This window comes from Seriola aureovittata, chromosome 8, assembly GCF_021018895.1.
Source record: "Seriola aureovittata isolate HTS-2021-v1 ecotype China chromosome 8, ASM2101889v1, whole genome shotgun sequence".
Taxonomy (NCBI): Eukaryota; Metazoa; Chordata; class Actinopteri; order Carangiformes; family Carangidae; genus Seriola; species Seriola aureovittata.
This window is the reverse complement of record NC_079371.1, coordinates 22,804,184-22,828,664: the sequence shown is the minus strand read 5'-3', so window position 1 is coordinate 22,828,664 and position 24,481 is coordinate 22,804,184. Positions and strand designations below refer to the sequence as shown.

General features: G+C 40.4%; 1 protein-coding gene across 1 annotated transcript; it reads right to left on the bottom strand.

The window, feature by feature from the left end:
* Positions 1 to 7,719: 7,719 nt before the first annotated feature.
* On the bottom strand, positions 7,720 to 21,744 carry LOC130173476 (LON peptidase N-terminal domain and RING finger protein 3-like). Its single transcript, XM_056382791.1, has 12 exons — positions 20,682 to 21,744; positions 16,912 to 17,030; positions 16,672 to 16,794; positions 16,312 to 16,428; positions 16,002 to 16,218; positions 15,833 to 15,917; positions 15,318 to 15,432; positions 14,850 to 14,971; positions 14,165 to 14,323; positions 13,898 to 14,060; positions 13,621 to 13,770; positions 7,720 to 13,485 (listed from the first exon to the last, which is right to left on the bottom strand). Exons 1-12 carry the CDS (start codon positions 21,373 to 21,375, stop codon positions 13,327 to 13,329), a joined length of 2,223 nt encoding a protein of 740 aa, XP_056238766.1. The 5' UTR covers positions 21,376 to 21,744; the 3' UTR covers positions 7,720 to 13,326.
* Between the last annotated feature and the right edge of the window lie 2,737 nt (positions 21,745 to 24,481).

Here is a 24,481-nt window from a genome sequence, read left to right as displayed (position 1 = left end):
TTTAAAAAAACAAATGATTTGAAAATATTTGAATATTTGAAGCATAAAATATCCATCTCCAACATAATGGCTTTATTCAAGAGGAATAACTTGAAAGATTTTTTCAGAGTAAAATCATCTGCGAGGAAAGGCAGTTTCCTGTCTTGTAGATAAAGTGTCAGCAGAAACAGCCTTATGTACAATTAAAATGCGGTTAAAGGGATACTACATTTTTTCTCTGTTCAACCCGGTGAAGGCGACAAACTGTGGTTTTAGTTTTGAGTTTCATGTTGTAAAGTTAATGTCATGTTGCCAAGTTAAGTTTCACCTGGCTGCAGCTTCATATTTACAGCCATGACAGTGGAATCAATCCTCTCATCTAAATATCAACAAGAAGGGAAATAAGTATATTTTCTTAAATGTTGGACTGTTTCTTCAACAATGACAAAATGAATGTTTTTCAGGCTTTAAAACTTGTCACTGTCAAGCAGCTGATGAAGTGAAACCCACTGTGGTCAGACTGTCTGTAGGCTGCGTTCAAGTAAAACAGGAATGTTAAAACACATCAGCAGCTCAAACTTTGTAATTAACCACTCTAATCAAACAAAAACACACTAATGAGACGTCTCCGGTTACTTTTAACTAGTGTTGCCATTTCACTCCACAGAATTTAATATAATATATCATCATCATCATCATTTTAAACTGATGAAGTTAAACTGAGTGTCTTGCACATTCACTGGACACTCCTGGAATTTACACACATGTGCATGTGTGTGTTTGTGTGTTTGTGTGTTTGTGTGCTTTTCGTTTGTGCGTATGTGACTTCGTGCTCATGTGTGGCCAGAACTTGAGCCAAATGTTTGTGTGCTGGCCTGTACAGTGAATGTTTTCATGTGCATGATTGATTGTCCCTGTGTATATGTGTGTGTGTGTGTGTGTGTGTGTGTGTGTGTGTGTGTGTGTGTGTGTGTGTGTGTGTGTGTGTGTGTGTGTGTGTGTGTGTGTGTGTGTGTGTGTGTGTGTACAGGAAGCTGTAATCAGTGAGAGGGCTGCTTAAACCAGATGTCTTTTCTGGGTGAGTTAGGTAACGCCGCTGCTGCCCTACTTCTGATACACACACTATCACACACACACATGCGGCTCCAAAGTGGACCAGCCAAGATGTACAATGTGTGTGTCCATGCCAAGTATCCATGGCGATGACTGCTGGGTGCTGACCTTCTCATTTACAGGTTATATAACCAACCAACTTGGCAAAACTCAGAAGCACAGAGGTGAGGAGAGGAGAAAGAGGAGAGAGAGGAGAGGAGAGGGGAGAGAGGAGAGAGAGAGGAGAGGAGAGAAGAGAGAGAGGAGAGAGGAGAGGAGAGAAGAGAGAGAGGAGAGGAGAGGAGAGAGGAGAGAGAGAGGGGAGAGAGGAGAGGAGAGAGAGGAGAGAGAGGAGAGGAGAGAGAGAGAGGAGAGGAGAGGTGAGAGAGGAGAGAGGAGAGGAGAGAAGAGAGAGAGAGGAGAGGAGAGGTGAGAGAGAGGAGAGAGGGGAGAGAGAGAGAGGAGGAGAGAGGGAGAGAGAGGAGAGGAGAGAGAGGAGGAGGAGAGAGGAGAGGAGAGGAGGAGAGGAGAGGAGAGAGAGAGGAGAGGAGAGAGAGGAGAGGAGAGGGAGAGAGAGAGGAGAGAGGAGAGAGAGGAGAGGGGAGGGGAAGGAGGAGAGAGAGGAGAGGAGAGAGAGGAGAGGAGAGAGGTGAGAGAGGAGAGAGAGGAGAGGAGAGAGGTGAGAGAGGAGAGAGAGGAGAGGAGAGGAGAGGAGAGGAGGAGAGGAGAGGGGAGAGAGAGAGGAGAGGTGAGAGAGGAGAGAGGAGAGAGGAGAGGAAAGAGGAGAGGAAAGAGGAGAGGAGAGAGAGTAGAGAAGGGAGAGAGAGGAGAGGCGAGAGAGGAGAGGAGAGAGGAGAGAGAGGAGAGAGAGGAAGTTATTGATGTCAACATCAATAGTTTAGGAGACATGCATAAACATAAAAGTTAATAATCTTGTCGGTGTTAAAAGTAATTGCAGTCGTCATAATTCTGTGTTGAAATAATTATAATATTAAACCACCTCTGTGTCTGAATATATATTTATTTGACACATTACATGAATAGGCTTAATTCTCCTAAACAAACTTTTGTGAGACAGACACAATAAAGGAAACAGACATTGTATCTACTGGTGTCACTTTACAATATCTGGTAAAGTTCAGAGATTAATTAACAGAATGAATGTGGGCCCACCACTTACATCCGGACTGAAATATCTCAACAACTGTTGATTTATGTGAAAATCTATGTGAAATCTACTTCACATATTGCCAGATGATGAATCCTAGAGACTTTGATGGTCCTGTCCAGCAAGGGATAAATGCCCTGTGTTACAAACATTGATATGTACGACTACTCTTGCATATTTAGTTCACCCAAAACATGGGCCAGTAGTATTTGCACATTGTCACTTAACATCTGCTGCTTGTCTTCAGGGAGAAGGATCATTATGAAATTAACATTAGCCACAGAAGAGACACAAATTTTGCAATTATTACTGGCCCACAGACTATAGGGTGAGACGACGATATACTTATGTGTTTTCAGTGAACTAGTCTTTATTTCTAAGTCCATCCACACATAAAGAACTATTCTCTCACCTGTGAAAACACAGTGACCAGGAGTTCAGGTGTCTCAGGCAGAAGTATTTATCGTAAGCTTGGCGCCAAGGAGCCAAATTGATGAGCAATACACAGTTAGCATGTGAATCAGCTCCACACTCCATATAAGGTTAAACTTTATCCTAAACAGTCATGTTTAAAGATGCTATTGGTCACCAAAATCTGCATTGTCACATGTTCTTACCTACCTCACTCATTAACATTACATATGTCTTGTCCTTTCCCCTACTTAGCTCATCCTTGACAACAACTAGATTTGAACAATAGGATTTCCTCGTACCCCCTTATCTATCAGACTCTGGGCACCCCTGCTACAGATGATAGCAGTGGCTCCGTCTAGACACAAACAGTCATGATAGAAGCTAAACAACGTCTGACAACTGTGAAGGTTGTTATGGCCTGATCTCTCTCAAAGTGTCAGTGAGGTTTAGGAAAACAAGAGGAATCTCCTAGCAGTCTATGGGTCAGTAGTTTGTTTCGTAAACTGTCTCTTGGAACAGACAGTGTCAACCACCATTATCTAATTAACATTATTTTATTAGTTGTCCTACTAATGCATGGCCTAATGCATGAATAATATATATTCAACATGAGGCAAACATGGTGTTTCACCCAGAGATCTGTTGATTTTTAACATTTCAGAGTGACGAAGCAATTCAGGGTTTTAAAAATAAGATATTTCAAAATTATTTTTGGGAGTGCTGTAAACAAACTACTGTACTTGTAAGCCCAGAGCATTCAGGATTGTCTGGTCTGTTGAACTAAATATCACCTCAAAGTCAAATTAACCTCATGGGATCTGTGGTGAGTTACAACTCTGTGTTTGATTGGCTTACCTTGATATTCTTACCCTAACTAATCATCACTCCTCATGCCTGAAGCTAACCAACCCAACCAACGAAGGCAATGAGCACAAGGCCTTCACCGTCCTGGGAAAAGAAATTGGCTTTCAGCACACTACTTAATGATGCGCATAAGAGGGGATTTAGAAGCAGGTTTACATAATGCTGACAGAAAAATAAGTGCATATATGCCGTATATCTGCATAGACTAAAATTTGTCCAATACTCTGCATTAATACCTGGACAACTAACAACATCCCCATCGGCCTCAGTTGTACTTTTAATTAGCAAATGTTAGCATGGTAACACGCTAAAATAATGAAGACGAGCTGAAACTCACCGGCGATACAGATACTCTTTGGTTTGGTCAGACTGGCCTGACCTCACTGCCCCCTGTACAAACTGGAGTGACCCTGTACTGGGCGAGGTCAGATTCTCAAACTGGCTTTGTCCCCTGTGACAATCTTGTCCAGAGAAAGGCTACTGCCACCATCATGACAGTGAATTTCAATTAACACGACAATGACAAAACTGGCTGGTTTAAACTTGCAGGGAGAGATAACCAGTCTTCCCACTGGTGAACTCTGTTTCCAGTGAGATATGCAGGAACAGTGAGGACTTACAGCTAAAGACAGATTACAGAATCAGGTTTATTGCCAAGTAGGTTTTGGTACATAACAAAAAAGAAAATTATAAAGAAAGATAAAGCAAAAAGCAAGTACTACAAGTCAGGTAGCTTAATTATATTATAATATATATATATATATATATATACATATCAATAAGATATTTACAATGAAAATGTGAAAAAATATTATTTAAAAAACATAAATAATGCAAATATGTACAATGTGCAGATCGTCCTCACCAGAGTCAGTCTTCCCTATTTCCTTCTCATTTCATCATACACAAGTCTGCAACAGCTGCTCTGTCACATATTCTGAATTACTGCTATTTTAACAAACTGCTCAAGACACGACAGGCCTGTCAACAGGTTAGAGTCACGCACGTCTTCATCTGTGAGAGAAGTGAAAACATTCCCATGCTGTGCCCTCTATTTTTAGACAGTCACTCTTAATTGAAAGTACTGGGTGTCATTGGAAATTGAATGCTCAAGTGTCAGAAAAAGCTTTGTGCTCTCAACAAATTATCAGATACAAAGTCTTGACACTTTAATTGAAGTGGGACTAATATATCATTCATTGTGATCATTCAATCAAGTGTTTAATTCAACATTCATTTTCAAACTACAATACTTAAAATAAAAACACAATTGAAAACTCTCACAATAAGCAAGCTGCACATACTCTGCCATGTTTATAGACACTACACACTTATTCATCAATTTAATGCAATAAACAACTGTCATTGATAACAGACTACATGATCTGTCTTCAGACATGATTGATATTGTTGCCTGTGCTTCCACTTTGCCTGTTTGTTTTTGCCAGGTGCTTATTTACAAAAATGACATTTTATACTTATCTTGTTGATTATGGAAGGAATTATGGATGTAAACATCTAAATTAAAACAAATTAAAAAAAATGAAATGCAATACACATTGTACTATGTATTTAATGTCATGGCTGCCATTAGTTTGTGTAAGCAATGATAAACCCTGCCTATGGTTCAGCACACAAGCTGTGACTATAGTTGATTGTTTGTATTTTTGAATAGACAATGTGTTTCCATTTCAAAAATGTTAATTTAGGCAATTTATATCGTCCCTAGAGTAACCTTAAGCATGAAATATGGTTCTCTGTGTTCCTTGACGGTCCTTCCTCCTGATATGACATGGATTCTTGTTATTCAAGTATTATTGTATATACTGTAGTATTTTACATTTTAATATACTTTAAATATAATAAATAAAACAATAATAATTATTTGTCAAATTTCCTTGCAAAAATTAAGCCATGTGATGTCATTAGTTTTGCAGGCACTTAACAAAAGTACAAAAGGACAAATTAGGAATTCGACCTGATGCAAAAAGATTAGATTATTACATAAATTCATCTTGACGGGACCATGAATGTCTGTGGCAAATTTTATGGCAATCCATCTCATAACTGTTGAGATATTCTAGCATAAACCAAAGTGGTGGATCAATTGACAGATTAACATTGCCATCCAAAGAGCCATAGCACTAGTGTAGCTAATGAAAAAAATGTTGAGCACATGATAAGCACGTGTGATATGAGGTCACATTTACAGACTTTCAGAACTTTTGAAGTGGTAGAGAGTGGACTTGTTGCTGTGCTTCACTGTGCTAATTAACACATGATATGAGTGTTAAGCATCAAGTCTAAGCTGGTTTGTGGTTGAGTGATTTTCCAACAACCTGTCAGCTACACTTGTAAGTCTAGTTCATGGTGAGAACTAATAAATATACATGAACAGGATAGATCCGAGGGACCAAGTAGAGGTTGTGACGATGGAACTTTACAGTATTTGGTCTCATTAAAGCTGCTGTGCCTCTAAATTTAGAGACACTAGGATTGGCATAAATAGGCCTTCAAACCTCCAGGAGTCCTTATGTGACTGCAGTGAGCTACACTTGCTAATCTGCTGTGTAATTAAACTGAAGAGCAACAAAAAGAGAGGGAGCCAGTAAGGGAAGGAGACGCAGCTCTTTCCTACGTGTATCGCGACATTTGCCCTCTATCTCTCTTTCTCTACTAGCTTTTGTTTTGGTTTCTGTTCATAACTCTGACTGACTGACCTACATTGCTACGTTGGTTGCATAAACTGCCTGTTTTCCTGTCCGCCCAGCTTCCCCCCTCTCACTCTGTACACCTCTGTCCTTCAGCAGGACATTAACAGTCTGTATATTTATACTGTGAGGGCGCAGCTAAAACATATTAGAGACGTATGCATATGTGGAGACAAGCTGTCACCTGATTTAAAATCCAAAACTGCTCTCTCTCCACATCCACATGCAAGATTTCTCTCTCTCTCTCTGAATCATGAACTTGTTTCTCCTTCATAGTGTCAGTTTTGTTTTCTTCAACAGTCTTCTTTGTCACTCCTGTTTGTTCTGCCTTCATTATCTTATCCCCACATAGATGCACTCACAAACCACCTCCCTCCACCCTTCCCCTCCTCTTTCTCCTCAAACTACTCTGCTTGAATCTGTGTCCATCAGTGCTTTTCCCCAATGACCCTCTATTTCTGAGGAATGTTTTCTTGACCTCAATTGGTTTTTTTTATACTAGTGCAGACTGAATATATCATCATAGGTTTAGGCTACAACTTGTTTAATCAGCCATACCTTCCACTTCTGACTTAATAATCTGAAATGTTGTCAAATAATGCCACTGAGTTAGTATAGCTATAATAGGATTTACTTATGAAATGCAACAACTCTGGTCACATACAGTAAAGAAAACTGGCAGAGAGAAGCTCACATAAGGTTTAGGTCACTCCAGAGTAAAAAAAACCACTCCCAACTAAAACGATAGCTAACCAAGATGCCAGAATTGGCAAGGACTAACAAATCAAATATAAAAAGATCTGATATTTTCATAAATAGCCTCAGCGACCTGGTTAAAATTTACTAGAAATTAGTTGTCAATTTGCAAATGAGATAAAATAGTATTACAGTTTTAAAAAGATAGTTTGACATGTAAGAAATATAGTTGATGACTTTCCTGTGTAAAATTAGATATGAATGTTGGTACTGCTATGTGTCAGTAAGCTAAATATAAAGCTAGAGCCAACAGATGGTTAGCTTAGCTTAGTTTAGCTTAGCTTAGATTAGTTTAGGGACTGTGTTTTTTTTGTATGACTGAAACAAACATGTTACCTTTGGACAGACTAGCTGTTCACTTCTATGCTAAGATATGTAAGCTGTAGCTTTAATCTTAGACAAAAAACAAGATGTTATTTTATAAGCTGTTTTGTATTAAAATTAATGGTCACTGAGGTAAGGAATAGTAATCAACTCTTGTCTCTCGCTCCATAGTTATAATAATAAATACTACTTGCATGAAAATCACCAGCATTGGAGGCTGTAACAACAAAATGTAACTGAAAACGTCGACTCATCTTGCTTTACTCTTATCACGGTCTGTTTTTTTTTAAAGAGCTGATTCATATTGTGAATTATTGAATACAAACTAAGTGATGTAAGCAGTAATCTGAACCGGTGCTCTCTAGGAAACACATCCAACCCTGAAAAACACAAACAAAGGAGACGTAAGACTCTTGTCCAGTCCATTGTATTCGAAATCCCATGCAGGATCAAGAACACAAACCTTTTGGTTTATTCACAAGCTGTAGCTTCAGACTGTATTTTGCAAAGGTAATGCATACTAAAGTTTTACTATCAAAAACAGACATGTACAGAAAACATCAGAGAGATGTCAAGACATATACATTCATCTTGTGCAAATTCACCCAGACACATTTAGAGGCCATGGAGTTCTACAGGAGTTTAACAACATTTTAAAGAGTCAGGCAATGCAGTAACTGAAGTCAGTGCAAATATTTGAAAACGTGAGGAGCGCTTGGTGAAGATTTTTGGAGGCCAAATAGTCAGCAAAGCAAGAGTGTTCAGTCAGAGAAGGTTTAGCCAGGGCGAAGAGACCAGTGCTATAAATCAGTTTTGTTACCTCACATAATAGAAGCCTTAAAAGGTCATTGACTTTGTTTCTAAGCTTTTTAATTTGCTAGGGAAAATAAATCAAACGCTCCTTCAAATAAATCAAATATTTGGGATCAGCATCAAACATATAACAATGAAATCTTTGAATTTACTTTGCAGTTTTAGGTACCAAGTGTCAAATGTGAGGTGTTGACAATGGTGTGTTTCAACACGGGCACAAATTTGAACAAAATGTACATATTTTGGAGCACTGATGAAACACTTATGATATATTTCTGTAGACTCGGAAGTTTCACTTCAAACACAGATTAAACAACAATAACAGGAAAATAATAAAATTAGGAAGCATCATTATTGTGTCTCTCTTTGTGGAAGTGCTTGAGGAGGGTACCAGAGGTAGTTACACTTCAAAAGGTCAGTGGTTGAATTCTGAAAGGTCAAGATATTGACAGGCAAGAGAGCCTAACCCTACTGTTGTTGCATAGCTGGATGACAAAAGATTAAAAAGATACAACTTCTTCTACAACTGCATTGTCGTTATTTGTTTTAGTCACTGAACAAACTGGAGGTGTTGAAATTTTACACCATTTCTGTGTGTGGGGATTTTTGTGTCAGTGCTGTTAGCATGTTCACAGTTATCATGAGTTTTGAATGCTACAGAATACCAAAATGTCACCATCAAGCTGTAAAAGCAGGTTGGACCCATCCTGACCTTTAAGGATTCAATGGCTGACACCGAGACAAATGTCAATGTATTCATATTCCTACTGGGTCGTAGCTTATAACCTGTGCTGGTTCCTAATTAACACTTTTTCTTCCATCCTCTTTAGTCCAAGGCTATGGAATCGGATCAGTGACAAAAATATTCCTTGATATTCATTTTTAAAAATCACAAAAATTTGTGTCAATTGGAGTTTCTGTATAATTACTGTTATTATAAGTCACCCAAGGTTGCAGTGGATGAAGCTAAGCATATTGTCTGCCAGTGTGTGAAAAAAAAAGCATTTTTACAAACATGACACCAATTAATTGCAATCATCTTTTATAAAAATGTGTTCCAAGAAATCCCATACATCCAGTCAGTCAAATTAAAGCATGCCAAAAGTTAGCTTTGAAAATTGATAGGGCTTACCACTCTCATGTCTGTATGCTAAATATGAAGCTAAAGCCAGCAGCAGGTTAGCTTAAGTTAGCATAAAGAGTTGTAGCAGGGAAAACAGCTAGCCTGACTCTGTCTTAAGATTTAACTTCCATAATTAACATGTTGCATCTTGTTTGTTTAATCCGTGCAAAAACAAATTGTAACATTGACAAATTGTGGTTTTGCAGGGGGTTATGTGGTAGGCAAAATTAGCTAAGCTAACCAGTTGCTAGTTCCCACTCTCATGTCTGTGCATTAAGGGCTAGAGCTGGGAGATGATTAGCTTATTTAGCTTTGAATAAAAACAGGAAGCAGGGGAAACTGCTAGCCTGCTTTTTTCAAAGTTCTTCCAAAGTTCAAGCATTCTTAAAGTGCATTCATTAACATGTTATATTACATTTGGTTAATCCTTACACAAACCAAAATGTAAAAGCAACAAGTTGTGCTGGGCTTTCTGTTACCCAGCTGCAGCTTTGTATTTAACTTACAGACAGGAAGTGGTATCAATCTCATACTCTTACCAAGAAACCAACTTATTTCTTAAAATATCAAACTATTCCTTACAGTCAAAATAGCCTCTAGGAATAGCCTCTTTTGATATTGTGGCTCTTTTGCTGGATTTTTTTTTTTTTTTTGACTGACAGACTTTGAATCATTTTTACGCCAGAAATTAAAGTAATAATCAAACAGGGCTTTGGAGTAAAGTAGCCAACACTTAACTCTGTTATGCTGTTAAATGTTTGCAGTTTCATTGTTCACAGGGAACAACAACAATGTGTTCTTATGGTAGCTTGGGAAGAAAGTCGAATACTGTAATTTACAACAGATTCAATGTGACGACTGTTCGCTGTTGGTGGTATGTGATGCTACTAACATTTTGGATGACTTCAGTGGTCAGGGTGGGATCTGTTTCAAATGACTGTGACAAACATATGTAATTATTATCTTAAGATGTTATTTAGAAAACCCCAGGTTATCACACACTATGATACTAGTTGCCACTGCAGTTTATACATCAAAGTGAAAATGGAAGAAGTCCAACTTAAGGCACTAAAACTGCTGCCACAAATACACAGTAATTAAAAGATACAAGTTTTAAGCCAAAACCACTGTTTTGGTCTCATGTTCCAACTTTATACTGAACTCTTTCAAATGTACAAATAAAGAAAACACAAGCTCATCTGTGATTTTACTCATGTTCACTAACTGTAAAAAATAGTATGTAATTTTATTTTAGGTGGATTTTCCCTTTACCGCTACCTCTTCATGTCAATCAGGAAATACATCTATCTCTGCATTTGAATCTATGTAACATGTTTTTATAGTGGAAGTGTGATTATGTTAGGCTTTTCCCTTTCCTGCCCAGTTTGAGCTAACTAATCATAAATTCTTTCAATTACAATATTAGCAAACATTGCTGGGGAAATTATTGTAACTATTATTATACATGTCAGTCTTGTCAGTACTTGTTCAATAGTACAAATGCCTTTAAACAACAGCATTTAACACTTGGGTAATTACACAATAAAATACAATCCTATATATCTAGTACTTTATACAGTATTGCTGTTTGATTCCATGTCCCATTGCAACTATTTGATGGTGGTGAATAACTCAAATAATGCATGAAATCAATATCAACAACTTGTTGTGGGAAAATATTAAAAGTCTGTGGTATTACACTTTATCAGTCCTCCATTTTTCAGCATTACATGGCTTTGGCCCTTTCAAAACAAAATAATAAATGTAGATGATTTGACATTACACTCCCTGTACTATTACACATGAAATGAGGAGCGACAAATGCACCAGTAAGTGAAGAAAATTATAAAATACAAAGAACCTGATTGACATAGAAACATGTAAAATCAAACACATGTAAATATAAAATAAAAGATTTTGAAGGCAAAGCTCAACAATCAACATTTTTCAGAGATGAGCGTTTGCCGTGTAAATACAGTCATGTCACAGACATCAGCAAGGCCTCAATATTTTTTAAACAACTTGTTTTTCTCAAAAATATGTTGGCGGGTATTCTTATTCTTTTCTTTTGTATTCGTTCCATTTGCAGTTGTTTCCTCTCTGTGAAAATCATGTTTCAAATAAGCAAGTTTCCATTTAAGGGGTAAAATGACCCTTAAAATGAACCTGGTATGTAGATAATTTGCATGTTAAATGGTTCCACAACATATTTTTTCTGTGGATAGAAGGCACCAGCCTTTACAAATAGCATAGCACCAGTCACCCTCAAATGAATGGAGATCTTTAGCAGTCATGTTGTCCTGCTAGGAGATGCAAATAGGCGTACGCTTAGGGATCAAATTAACTAGCAAAAGATTTAACTTAATTCTGACTCCTGCCATCGTAGAAATGAAAACACTGAAGCCTCTCTCTTTCCCTTACCTTAAGTGGAGGTGCAAAATAAATCAGAATAAATACTTAATAAATAATGGTTTTAGAAATCCAGATCTTGTTTAGGACTTCTTGCTGCAATGCGAGCTTTGCAAATAGCTCAGCCACAGAGAGGCTGCTGACAGTAGAGGTATCCAAATATGTTTAAGTCAACATAACTCAGATTATGAAAGGCCAATAAAAGTACTACAGAGATTTGGGTCACCGGTGATCTAAGAATAGGTGGTCTGGGAGGGAATCTACCCTCAACTCCAGTTTCCAGAGTTTGCCCAGTGGCAGCCATGTTAGCTCCATGTTGTTACCCTCTCTAGATTTGGGTGTTTTTGTGAGTGATCTTTAAATGTTTGGGCTTTTTCCAAGAGTTAGCAGCTAATTATTGCTGATATTTGGGGTGAAATGTTAAGTTAAACAAAAAAAAAAAAAAGAAGCTTTCGGAAAGTGAGCAGCTCAGCATCTCTCTCTCTCTGTGAAATGTAAACAATGTCACTGCATGCATAAATAATGACAAAAATAAATAATGGAAAAAAAAATCCAACTAATTCTTTTTTGAAAAAAAATGGATGAATAAAACACAAGAACAAGAGCCTTAAAGCACACCAATATAAAGGTTCAGTCTATTGTTATTCAGCTGGATGAGACAGACAGAAATGGAAGGAAGAAAGGAACGGAGGAAGACAGAATAAAAAAACTAATTATTGTAACTAATAATGTGGCAAAATAGTAAACACACAGGTTTATCTGTAAATGTCTGCAGATATTTCAATCAGTGAATGAACTATTTTCCCAGATGAATGGTTCAATCACTGCAATCAATTAAATCTAATCAGTGTTTTAATCATTACTCACTCAACTGTAGTGAGTGCATTTACACTAAAACGCAAATTCATAGTTTGGTTGTGAATTTAAATGTACATTTAAAGACATACAGAATGGGGACACTGATTGGTTGAATTAATGGCCGCCGCCATTTGCAGTAGATTAATATTGTATGCTTCTGAAATTTGCTTCATCTTCGCTTTAAAGCTAGGTTCAGACATGCAGCTCATATTTTTGGAGAAATTACTTTAGTTTTTGAGAATTCACTTTTTTTTTTGTCTTTTTCTTTTTTTTTTGGTGTGTCAGTCTACACTCAACATGTATGCAGGAGGAAGAGCAGAGAACTACAAAAATGGAGGAGAGCCAGAAAGGCAACAGTGGAGTATGGACAGATGAAGACATTTCAGCACAACAGCTTGCTGCTGTGCACGTGGAGTTGTCGGACAAAAAAACATATGTAGCTTGTGTGAATTATGTTTGTTACAATGACATCAAATGTTACAATGGAAGGTGATGATTCTGTTTAAACCCAAATGTAGACACTTCCCCTCCGGTCTGACTGTAGCTTAAGTTTGCAGGTCTGTGTGGTTGTGACGAGAACTTTATGTATTATTCAGATGTATATTATCTTTGCTTGTTGTTGAGGTGTGGATGAAATCCAGCACTGCTTTCTGAAAGGGATGGTGTTACAACAGGGAAGGTGCAACAACATTTAATGTCAGTTCTTTGTGCATCAAAAGGAAGAACAACAGGTCAACTGTTGCATTGGGGCAGGATGTGTGCAGGGAAGGTGTTTACTGCATTTTCCAGGTGGGTGAAGGCTCGCGGAGAGCGTGTCACCGGTGCCTGCTATGGGTCATGAAGAGCAGCACCTTTCGGATACCGCTGAGACGATCTTTCAGAGAGGTGAGGGCCAGGAACGGCAGCTGGGCTCGGCCCTCTAATGGAAGAACGGCGAGTAACCACCAACACCATGACGGACCGTTAGGACAGGCCTGAGAGGAGACAGAGGCAGGAAGACACTGTGTAGGAGGGTTTTGAAGACAAAATACAACTTTACAGCTCTTTAAATTGTGTGTGTGTGTGTGTGTGTGTGTGTGTGTGTGTGTGTGTGTGTGTGTGTCTTGTACCTGAAGTTCACAGTCTTTCTCAGGCATGGGTCCAAAGTGTCCCTCGATGCGTTCCTTCTGCTCGGACTTCAGGGAGTTGACCCACACCAGGGCCTGGTCATACACCGCATCATGCAGAGAGTGAAGCTCACGCTCGGCTACACCCTCCACCTACACACACACAGACACACACCTTTGAGTTAGAACAGCTTCTGGTAATTCTCTTTAACTGCTCCACCCTTCCTCTCTGGCAATCTCCCTGTTGTACCTCCGCCCACACCCTCTGCCCCCCTCATACCTTCACATCCTCCAGGTACTCTATATCAGCTGTATTGTAACCATCCCTCTCTCTGTGCTGAATGACTTTAAATCTCCGCTTGCCGATGGTGTCCACCACTGAACGTCCGTCGGAGAAGAACTTCACGTCGCGGATCTCCAACAGGCAGCCGTAGTCTGCAAACCTGGGGACGAGAGGGCGTAATATTACACTTCCTGGATATTATACTCTGACATTCACATATTAAACACATAGCTGAGCACACACAGTCACTATCCTAGCACTGACCCCTTGAGGTCGTCTCCCAGACACATGCCAAAGCAGTTGGTTCCCGTCTCCATGCATCGGCGAATCATGAGTCTGTAGCAGGGCTCGAAGATATGGAGAGGGCACGGCACGGTGGGGAAGGCCATGGTGCACACGAATATAGGCACATTCTTGTTAAGACTGAAGAGAGGGACAGAGAAAACAGAAGAATGTGTTTAATGTTATAGTACAAGGACATATATCATTCCAACATGAATGAGAAGTGAATGAAATGTGAACTTTAACACCTACATAAAAGCTGGGTAAAATACATCTGCACCATTCATCACAGCTGACCTTTAGGCCAAATGTAAAAAAAAACAAAAAAAAAGAGAAAAAAAAACAAATGGCTACTGAGAGAGTGAATCAGTTTTCCTGCAGTTTCTGTGCAGTTATTTATTGGAGTCACACGTCTGTGTCAGCCTCCGGGAAAGTGATACTTGATACCTGACCTGACGTACGTTCAGAGGTCAGTGTGTCAGAAAAGTGTGTTATCTACTGTGGGTCAGTAGGTCAAACAGCAGGAGAGGGGATTCACATAGTGAGTGTTACGTCAGACACAAGCCTTACTCTATGAGAAGATTAGACTTGATGACGGAACACAGACGAAATGGAGCAAATAGAATAAGTAAGACCTGATAATAAGACAGCTGTCACACAAACTCACTTGGAGAGCTCAGCCATCTCCTCCTGGTGGATCTTCTGTCTTTCCATGAGCTCAGAGGAAAGATACTTAGATATCAGGTTCTCCATTAACACTGTCTTACTGTACTGCCTCTGGACCAGGTACTGGAGAGGAGAGAGACCGTTAGAAATATGTCAATAGTAGCAGAGGATCACATAGTTTTTAATAACAGCCATGTTAAGCTCCATATTTGTCCCACAACTTCATCTTACTCTGTGGATGACTCTGGATTCTAGGGATGCACCAATCTGATATGCTATGACCCGATTCAGCGTTCAGGTACCACACAGTGAGGTAAACAGATTTTTAATTTGGGAAACAGAGCACTGGTGTCGGTATCAAGAGAGAAAAGTTTGTATCAGTGCATCCCCCACTGGACTGAGATCTAGACTGGACTGGACTGGATCACACTGGGCTTGCAACACTGTAGGTGAGTATTACAGCGCCTACCTCAGACAGCTCTTCTTTACAGAGTGGACACTTCGGGTTGTGGTCCAGACATCTCTCCAGACACTGAAGACAGAAGGTGTGACCGCACGGCGTCGTCACCGGCTCATAGAACAGCCTGTGTGAAGAAACACGCAAACACACACTGTCAAAGCAGTGACATGAGAGTGCAAGATACACCCAGCTCCACTGCCAGTGAACAAAATTGTTTTTTTTGTGCTGCTAAAAACACCTGATAACGTCTGCCTGTAGACATATTGGCAAATGTATATAAGTCTATGACACTCTTTGTATTCCCTTCTCACAGGCTGTATGTTTATGTCCTAAAAGCTACTGTACAGGTGTTAGATAAATACAGTTTATTATTATTATTTTATTATATACAAAATATCATCACAGGCTGTATAACTGTCGGATGTGATTTAGCACACGTTACACAACGGCTAATTGATTTATTGCATGGTGTATGATTGCAAATAAAGTTTAATGTCTGAATAAAGCTGTGAAGCAAATCGCACCTCATACAAAGAGAGCACTCCAGATCTGTCGGGTCCAACACGTCACAGACCGCAGAGCTCAGTGAATCGATCGCAGCTGCTGGTTCTGCATAGAGAGATGATCAGATGTTAAATACAACACATGGAGAGAGTGGACACGCATGTTTGTGGACAAACTCTAAAAGCTCACCACATCTGGATCTCTTGTGATCGTCGCTCCTCTCCCGTCCTCCCTCCTCCACCTCCTCCTCTGTGCTCCTTCGTTTCCGTTTGAGGAGGAAACAGTGGTCGGGCCTCCTGACCTCAGACTTTCCCTGACCTTTGACCTCACTCCCCTCTGGCCTCTCAGGTGCGGGAGGGGTGGAGGTAAGACTGGACTCTGTTGACAGCAAGCTGGGACTAAGAGTCTGAGGGAGAGAGATGGAGGGAGATGATGATGAAAGCTCAATATCTTGCTTCATCTCCACTGAGCTGAAACCAGAGGTGAGGGCGTCTCTTACCTGGAAGGGAGCACCGATGCTGTTTTTGATGTGTGCTCTGGAAGACAGTATGTTGGAGTAGTCTGAGATGTGTTCAGGGACCTGATCTGTGACTGGAGCGAGGAGATGACTGAGGAGCTGAGAGGAGACAACAAACAATGATGTGATTATTCTGTGTTTTTACAGTGGTGCACACATTTATGATGATACAACAACAGCTCCCAGCACAGAGTCTTGTGTTTGTTTAGACAAAACAGAGAGGAATGACTTGTGAGACTGCAGTAAAAGCAGTAAATAACAACAGAGTTTTAGTAGGGGAGGAAATATATTGAAGCTACACATAAAACAGAAGAACCAGGATTATACTAATGTTGTATTTACCTTGTGAGCCTCGGTCTTAGCCAGTCTACAGTCAGGCTCTATGGACAGACAGACCAGGTACTCCCTCAGAGCTTCCTCCGTCCTGCCCAGCGACACCAGGGCCTGGGCCTTACGAACATGACCCTGTGGGCAGCGGGAAGATAAATTACTAACAGGATGGGGGAGTTTGACATTGTCCTTACATAAACTGCTCATCGCATATCTGTCCGCTGTTGCATATCACAGGTCGTTCTGCCATACCTTGGACCAGTGAGGCTTGAGTCTGCAGGCCATCTCAGCGTCTCTCAGAGCCTTCTCATAGTGTTTCAGACTGGAGTGGATCTGAGAGCGATTACTGAACAGTATGTGGTCCATGGGTGCTGAGGAGGAGAAGAGGAAGGGTTAGTAAGACAGTTACTCGATAGTCAAATATTTCTCCATAAATCCATTCATTATTAGTTTCTTAGTAATCGCTCTAAAACATCAGAAAATGTGAAAAAAAAAAAAAAATCACAACTTCCCAGAGCCTAAGGTGATGTGTTTAAAAGACTTGTTTTGAAAACCTTTAGTGAACATATATCATCCCTTTTATAGAGCAAAGTAGGAAGAGATAAAAATCAAGTGATTTTCCACTGCAAGATATAACAGGCGACAGTGAATTGTGTAATAAAGGAGGCTAGTCCACGGATAGAAACGTCACTCAATACCTGGTTTAATGTAGTTAGAGAAAACCAGTCCAAACAACCTTATAAAATGAAACGATGGGCTGTATATGATTCAGATTTCATGCCCAACAAGATGGATGCTAGATTTCCGTACCGGAGGTCCACTGATTTTAAAGATTTAGAAAAACACAAACTAACAAACCAAGACTTTAAATAGAGAAAACCAAAGGAAACACAAGAACATTTGGCATTTTTGTTGAAAAATTGTTGAAACTATGAGTCATGATGTGAAAAAAATTCATTGGCAAAAATACTAAATAGTCTCTTGGTTCCAGCTTCTCAAACTGGGGATTTGCTGCTTCTCTCTGTTTTTTATTACCTTTCAAAACTGAATGTCTTTGGGGGTTGGAATGAAATTTTATGAGCAAACACTTAATCAATGCATCAGGAAAAAGTTGTTTTCATTATTAATTCATTATAATTTGATTAATCATTAGTCAATAAAATATCAGAAAATAGCAAAAAATGTCCAGTGAATTTCCCTAAGCCCAAGGTGACATCTTCAAAATGCTCGTTTTGTCCAATCAACAGTGTAAAACTCAAATATACTGAATTTACAATAAGGTAAAACTGAGAAAAGTAGCAGCTCCTCACTTCTGAAGAACTGAACCAGCAGATTATTGCTCAATAAATCACAATCAGAATTGTAATAAAATAGTCCTCTGTCAATCAGCTAATATAAGAATATATATATAACACAGAATATAATGAGAACTAAGCTCACAGACAACAAATAAAGAGAGAGAGAGAGGCTTGAATGTGTGAATGTGTTACCAACAATAAATGAAAACCTACATTACTATTTTTCACAGAATATATAAATGCAAAGACCTTCAATGCCCCATGTCCATTTATATCTATTTTCAAAAATTTTCATTGTCTTGATTTTTTTTCTCTCAAATTCACAAACTGTGCGAGCTGTGTGATCACTTATTTGAGAAACTGTTTTCAGCTTAAAACCTTTACATTCTCAGTAAGATTCATGACCCCTGTACTAAAGAAAGTGTTACACAACCTACTGCAGAATTAAAAAAATAAATAAATCCATGGCCACCACTTTATTCCTCTCTGATGTCATAGAAAGCTCCTTTTACTGGTGATATAAGGTTTCAAGTTACATGACAAAAGGAATGTTTCAAACTGATCCATTTCCACAAAATATGTTATGAAAAAAATAGAGACGCCGCCTTACAAAACCATGCAGCACTATCAAGGTCACCCACATTCAAGGTTTCATAACTATAAAACTTATGCAAATGTCACAGTTAGCCTTCTGGGGATCATAAGGAAATATTTCACTGGCTTTTTCACACACATACCATACACACACACACACAGGTAGCAAACTATTCAATGAAATGAAAACTGAAAGGTAAATATTGGAGACGCCCAAAACAAAGGGATTATTTTCCATGACAATGTAAAAGACACTAGGCAACATACAGGTTGTATTAATGCAGCAGCATCTGCCAGAATATTTATCAAAGTAGGACAGAAAAACCATTGTTTAGCACAGCACTAACGGCACAGTACTTATTTTCCACAAAGCAGCTTTGTTATACATGCACGTGCACGCTCACAAACACACACACACACACACACACACACACACACACACACACACACACATTGATCCGTGCTAATTATAACTCTGAGGACAATGTACTGACTTGCATTAGTTCCCTGGAGACTAACCCCAACCTTAACTATAGGTGTACAAGCCTAAACGCAACCTTCAGCTTGATCTTAACCTAGATCCAACTCTCTCATTAACTTGAACCAAGTCTCAACACTGAAATAAGAGGTTAACCATGAGGGGAGCTGATTTTTTACCCCACACAAGATGAATCCCCATTTCTGATGGGGAGAACAGATTTTATTTTATAAATACATAGCACATTCACAATCACACAAGCAGCCCAGTTCATACACTATGCAAGTGACTGAACCTTGTTAAAGAACATAAAAATATTGTTATTTCGGATAATGTCCCCTCCAAAGACCAAAGATCAAAATCAGCTACACACCAGTTCTGCAAGTGCTTCCAGTTTGAAATTGGTCTTTACAAAATGAGATAGTTATGTCATTCTTTACTTACAATCATTAATCAAAACACCTTTGCTAAACATGCAGAATCACTTTAGTACACGCTCAGACCTGGAAACAACCCAGGAAGATCATTATCTATCACTGTGGGAGCTGCCACAGCACAACAGCAGTAAATTGGTGGCCTCTGAGCAGCTCCACTGCGGCAGCTGGGGGGAAATGCTCGACTGGAGGGCCGCCCTCAGTACAGAGATGCTGGTGTGGTTGATAACTCCCTGCACAACTCAAACTGTTGCTACAAATGCATGCTACCCGATCACCCAGGGAAACTATGGTGCATCGTCTCACACGATTTTAACTGAAAGTGAAACATGCAACGGTTAACTTACACAACCAGCCTGTAAAGTGACTGAGCGGCACCAGTGCAGTCGAATGAGGTCAGGTCAAATATCCCAGTCATAAAAGAGTTTGGCTGTGTGCTGGATGAGACTCTGCATTTCACCAGTCCATACTAACAGTAAGATAGAATAGTTCAACCAGTCAAATAAATCCAGTAGGCCTACATCAATCATAGAAAGCAGCATAGACATGTTTTTGGTCTTGGATCTCTTAGGGAGTAAACTTTATTCTAGACTATGGATCAAAACCAATAACTGGCTGAAAATATAGTTCAGATTTATGCATAGTGATACTGATAATCCCTGTCTGGAGGTCACAGTTCACCTGTGTCATCGCCGCACCACTTCTGCCTATATAAAACCTCTGGCGCTCCTGTGGGCATTAGTGTACCTAGTGGTGACCTGCAATAATACCCTTGACCCACATTTGCCTGAATCATGGTTTGACGTTACACAATAAGGGAGCTGAGCGGGGCGGGTTACGTGCTTACGCAATGTTTGGTCCACTAGCCCAGCCCACATAACCCTGTTATCCAACACATGGCGACATGGCTCTGTGATGCCAGCAGGGACGTTGCGGTGCCACTGTCACAGGATATGAACCACACTCATCAAACTATGTCACAATTTATCACCGCCTGTTATTATTTCATAACAAGTCACCTGACATGATATTAAGTCGCAAAAACCTCATTATACTGCGGAGTGACAACAGAAAACATGAAATTAAAGAAGTAAAAACGGGTTCAGTAGCCCTGCCACACACTTTTTACAGCAGCCGCAACAGTAAAATATGTTGTTTAAGTCCCCGGTAATGGTAAAAGTTTATCATGAAATAACAGCAAGTAGTTGAGGGTCCTACCTATCAATATGGCTTGGTTGTATTTGTCCAATGCAGCTTCCATCTTCTTCTCGACGTACAGTCCGTTGCCCTCCCGCCTCAGCCGGCCGGCCTGGTGCAGCGTGGGGAACCACTTGGCCAGCAGGCTGCCGAGGACCACATTGACCCTGTAGCTCTGGACGTCGGCTACCCTGGAGCTGCACTCCTTACACATGAACGGCCGCTCCTTCTCCTTCCTCTCCCTCTCCAGACACTTCTTACAGAAGCAGTGTCCGCACGGCAGAGTGACGGGCTCAAACAGAAAGCTTAGACATATCCGACAGGAGAAGTCTGCATACCCGCAACCTGTAGCATCAACAGCGGGGCACGCAGCTGCCACCGCCGCCCCTGCCTCCTCTCCTCTTCTCGGGGCGCTGCTCTGACTGTCACCCCCGTCCTGCCTCCTGATACTACTGGACAGGTACTCTATGAGGTAGGCCAGGTGAGCAGGTCTCAGTCGCTCTATCTCCGAGGCTTGCCGGTACACATCGAAAGCTTCGGTGAATTTGCCCCCGAATGCGAGAGCGTCAGCCCGCTTCACCATCAGCTCCTGTCGGCTCCCTGGATCTCCGAGACCCGCTAGCTGGCACTCGTAGATATCCGCCGCCAGGTCGAAGTTTTTCGACTGGAAAGCCTCCGCTGCAAGCTGCAGCATGCTCTCTCTCTCCGTACCCATGACCAGCAGGTTGTGTGAAGCCTATCCACTCATCTGTGAGGTGCATATCTGGTCAATACCCCCGCTGCCATTCATATCTGTGTCCGCTGCCAAGAAGTACTGACAACACTGCATGTCCATGCTCTAGTCCAGGAAGCACTGATATTATTCTCAATGGAGCGGCGGAGAAAAAAAAATGTTATGTAAAAGTTGTGTCATGTGATCCCGGCCAGCTGTTCTCATTGGGCGACTTCAGAAAACAGTTACAAAACAATCTGCCATGTAACAGTTTCAGTGTCGGGGGCAGGGGCTAGGAGCCTGTCTGACCTGCATTCAGGACTCCAGTAAAGTGCCAGGTCAGTGTGGGAGCCCAGGTGGGGGTGGGGCACCAGAGGTCACCACCGGCGGAGCTGGAGGGGTCCCACTGAATAAAGACAAGTATTTAAGTTGTATTAAAGACTATTTTAGCACAACTTTGCCCTCTCTCCTTACTCTAGACCGTGACCCCCATCATCTACAAAGTGCAGTACAACATCATTCATGAACCAAATCATATGTAACTTTTGGACATTGACCTAATCTGTGGTCTTATCTGTAAACTGTTTCATCCCTGTTATTAAATACAGACGGAACGGATCCGTGAACCCCTGAACACCAGAGATAGGTGCTGCTCACAGTTTTAGGTAGGAAAAGCTGACAAACGTTCAGTCCCCTGATCGAACTGTATAAAATGAGACTGAAGTGAATTTTGAATTTTCTTTGTGAGGTCTTTAAGTCTTTAAAGACAATTATTTTAGCATTAAATGTCTATTTATTAAAAGAAACATTTTTGGTGTAGTCAAAGATCAAACAGTCGTCAGTTAGGTTGTAGATCTGGGGCAGCTGCTCAAACATTATATGGTACAATAATTAATATCTGGATGTGAACAAGCATTCACTTCCTGTTTTAATTAATTTACTTACACAACAAAATGGCAATTACATGACTTGTTGTGTAACTTTTCCTATGCACTTACTTTTGGCATGCAGGCAGCAGTCTGAGCTTTAACGTGTGCTTGAGGATAGTTTACATTGCAGCACCCTTGAAGGGATTGGGGTTTGAATGATTTAGCTCATGAGCACTTTGGCAAGTCCTTGGATGCCAAACGACGCACTCTCAGACTGCTGGCACAGAGTTGGAGCATGCACTGCTGTCACCACTGGGAGGTAAACCTACATCTTATCACTCACTCACTCTGCTGTGTTACCTCCCCACCTCCACCCACTAGACAGCTCAGGAGGGAAAGCTGTTCATCTCTTACACAAACTTTACATCTGAAGAAAAAAACATTCAATCATTAGTCCCAGCACCCAGGAGGATGTCACCCCCCCCCCCCCCCCCCCCACACACACACACACACACACAAACACACACCCCACCCCCCTTCACCAAGCCTTAGGTCACTATTTAGGTGTCAGACCAGGGGGCATAAAGCAATAAAGCCTGACCAGATGTCTGCTTATCAAAGTGTAACACTGCCCCAGAGAGCACTACTGTTTGATAACTGTGACAGTAAACAGTCTCTCACCAGATCTTTGATGTTAGTCTGTCATTGTTGCATAAAAGTGTTTCATAATGACAAAAAAAAATTATGAAAAAAAAAACTTACCTAACACATCAGGAATACTGTTGAAGTGAGACTCGCTTATAGTGTAACAAGCACATAATGATAGTACCTCTAATGAATGATGAAAAATAATGTTCAATTCCTAGTAAAGATTCACCATTAGTGACGGGGAAGTTAAGTGATTTTATGGTACTGTATGCATCTGTCTCCACTGACTCCCTTTAAGGCCAGATTTAGAGGTAGGTTCTCGTTATAAGGTCAGTGTTTAATGACGTGTAAATGGATTGTCCAGGAGATTGCCCTGACACTACAGTATTATTTGCCTTACCTGAAGCCTATCAGTAGTATTTCGTACTGTCTCAAAATAGTCACTGTTTGCTAAACGGGGTTTGCTGTGTGTGAGAGGGGATTATAGGCTAGTCAGTCGATCAGTGTCCATGTCAGTAGTAGCGGTGCTGGTAATATAGGTCGGCCGGTCTCGCCTGTGAACTCAATCCCACACACAGACACAAACGCTGACTGACATATACACTGCTGCAGACGGAGACAGACTGACACACATGTAACAACAGACAGATTGACATATATGCAAATGAGAGCAGGGGCGGAGTATATGTAACCATATAAACACACACTAATCACACACATGGCCAGTCACACACACACACACACACACACACACACACACACACACACACACACACTCACTCGTTGAGCAGACATCCCCTTGTTCCACACCTTGAAATGTTGTTGTGTGTGTTTCTAAATAGGCCAACGATGCAGTCTAGCCAGCTCCTCTAGTGCAGGCTGTCTGGACATTAAATACTGGGCTGGGACCAGCAGTTATCCTCTAAGTCACCTCACAGACTATTATAAAACATGCTCTTTCTGGGCTAGAAAAGACAGACAGATATTCATGTAACGCATTCCAGTGCTGCTTGTGTTTTTTTTTTTTCCGAAACGCCAGAGGTTTCTCCATTCACAGTGAAAATCTCACATTTCAGGGCGTTCATTTAGGAAAGACTGCAGGAACATACAGAGATGTCAGGCATGAAACAATCGAGGTTACGTGTGATAAAGGTCTTAAGTAAGATGTTAACTTGTGAAAGTCTGAGTTTGAGATAGGCTACTGTATGAGCCTAAGAATGACCATGAAAATGACATTTTTACCATTTCATGGCAGGAATATGTTTTCTTATGTGGAAAATTAGATTCATGCCGGCGTCTGACCTCATGTGATCTCTCAATAAGACGGCAGTTTATAAAGGAATGAAGGCTGGTGTGAGAAAGTATTTTTCCTGAGGCTATGAAAACATTCTTATATAATATCGTTACATAATCGTTTTTTACGTATGATATATGAACATGACATCGTAGTATTACACATTTGCCATGTAACGTTATGTAATTGAGTTGTTATTTCTCTATGAATTTATGCTGTAGAATATGGAGGAATGTGATTTTTTTTTCCAATCCGAGTGTCTAACTTTTGTAATGTTTTTGTGCTGGTTTCATATTAT

Coding starts and splice junctions, on each gene's coding strand:
- LOC130173476 (XM_056382791.1), bottom strand. CDS start 21,375: ATGGGTACGGAGAGAGAGAGCATGCTGCAGCTTGCAGCGGAGGCTTTC. Junction 17,031..20,681: donor CAACCAAGCCATATTGATAG/GTAGGACCCTCA, acceptor TCTCCTCCTCAG/CACCCATGGACCACATACTG. Junction 14,972..15,317: donor GTAAAGAAGAGCTGTCTGAG/GTAGGCGCTGTA, acceptor TCTCCTCTCCAG/TACCTGGTCCAGAGGCAGTA.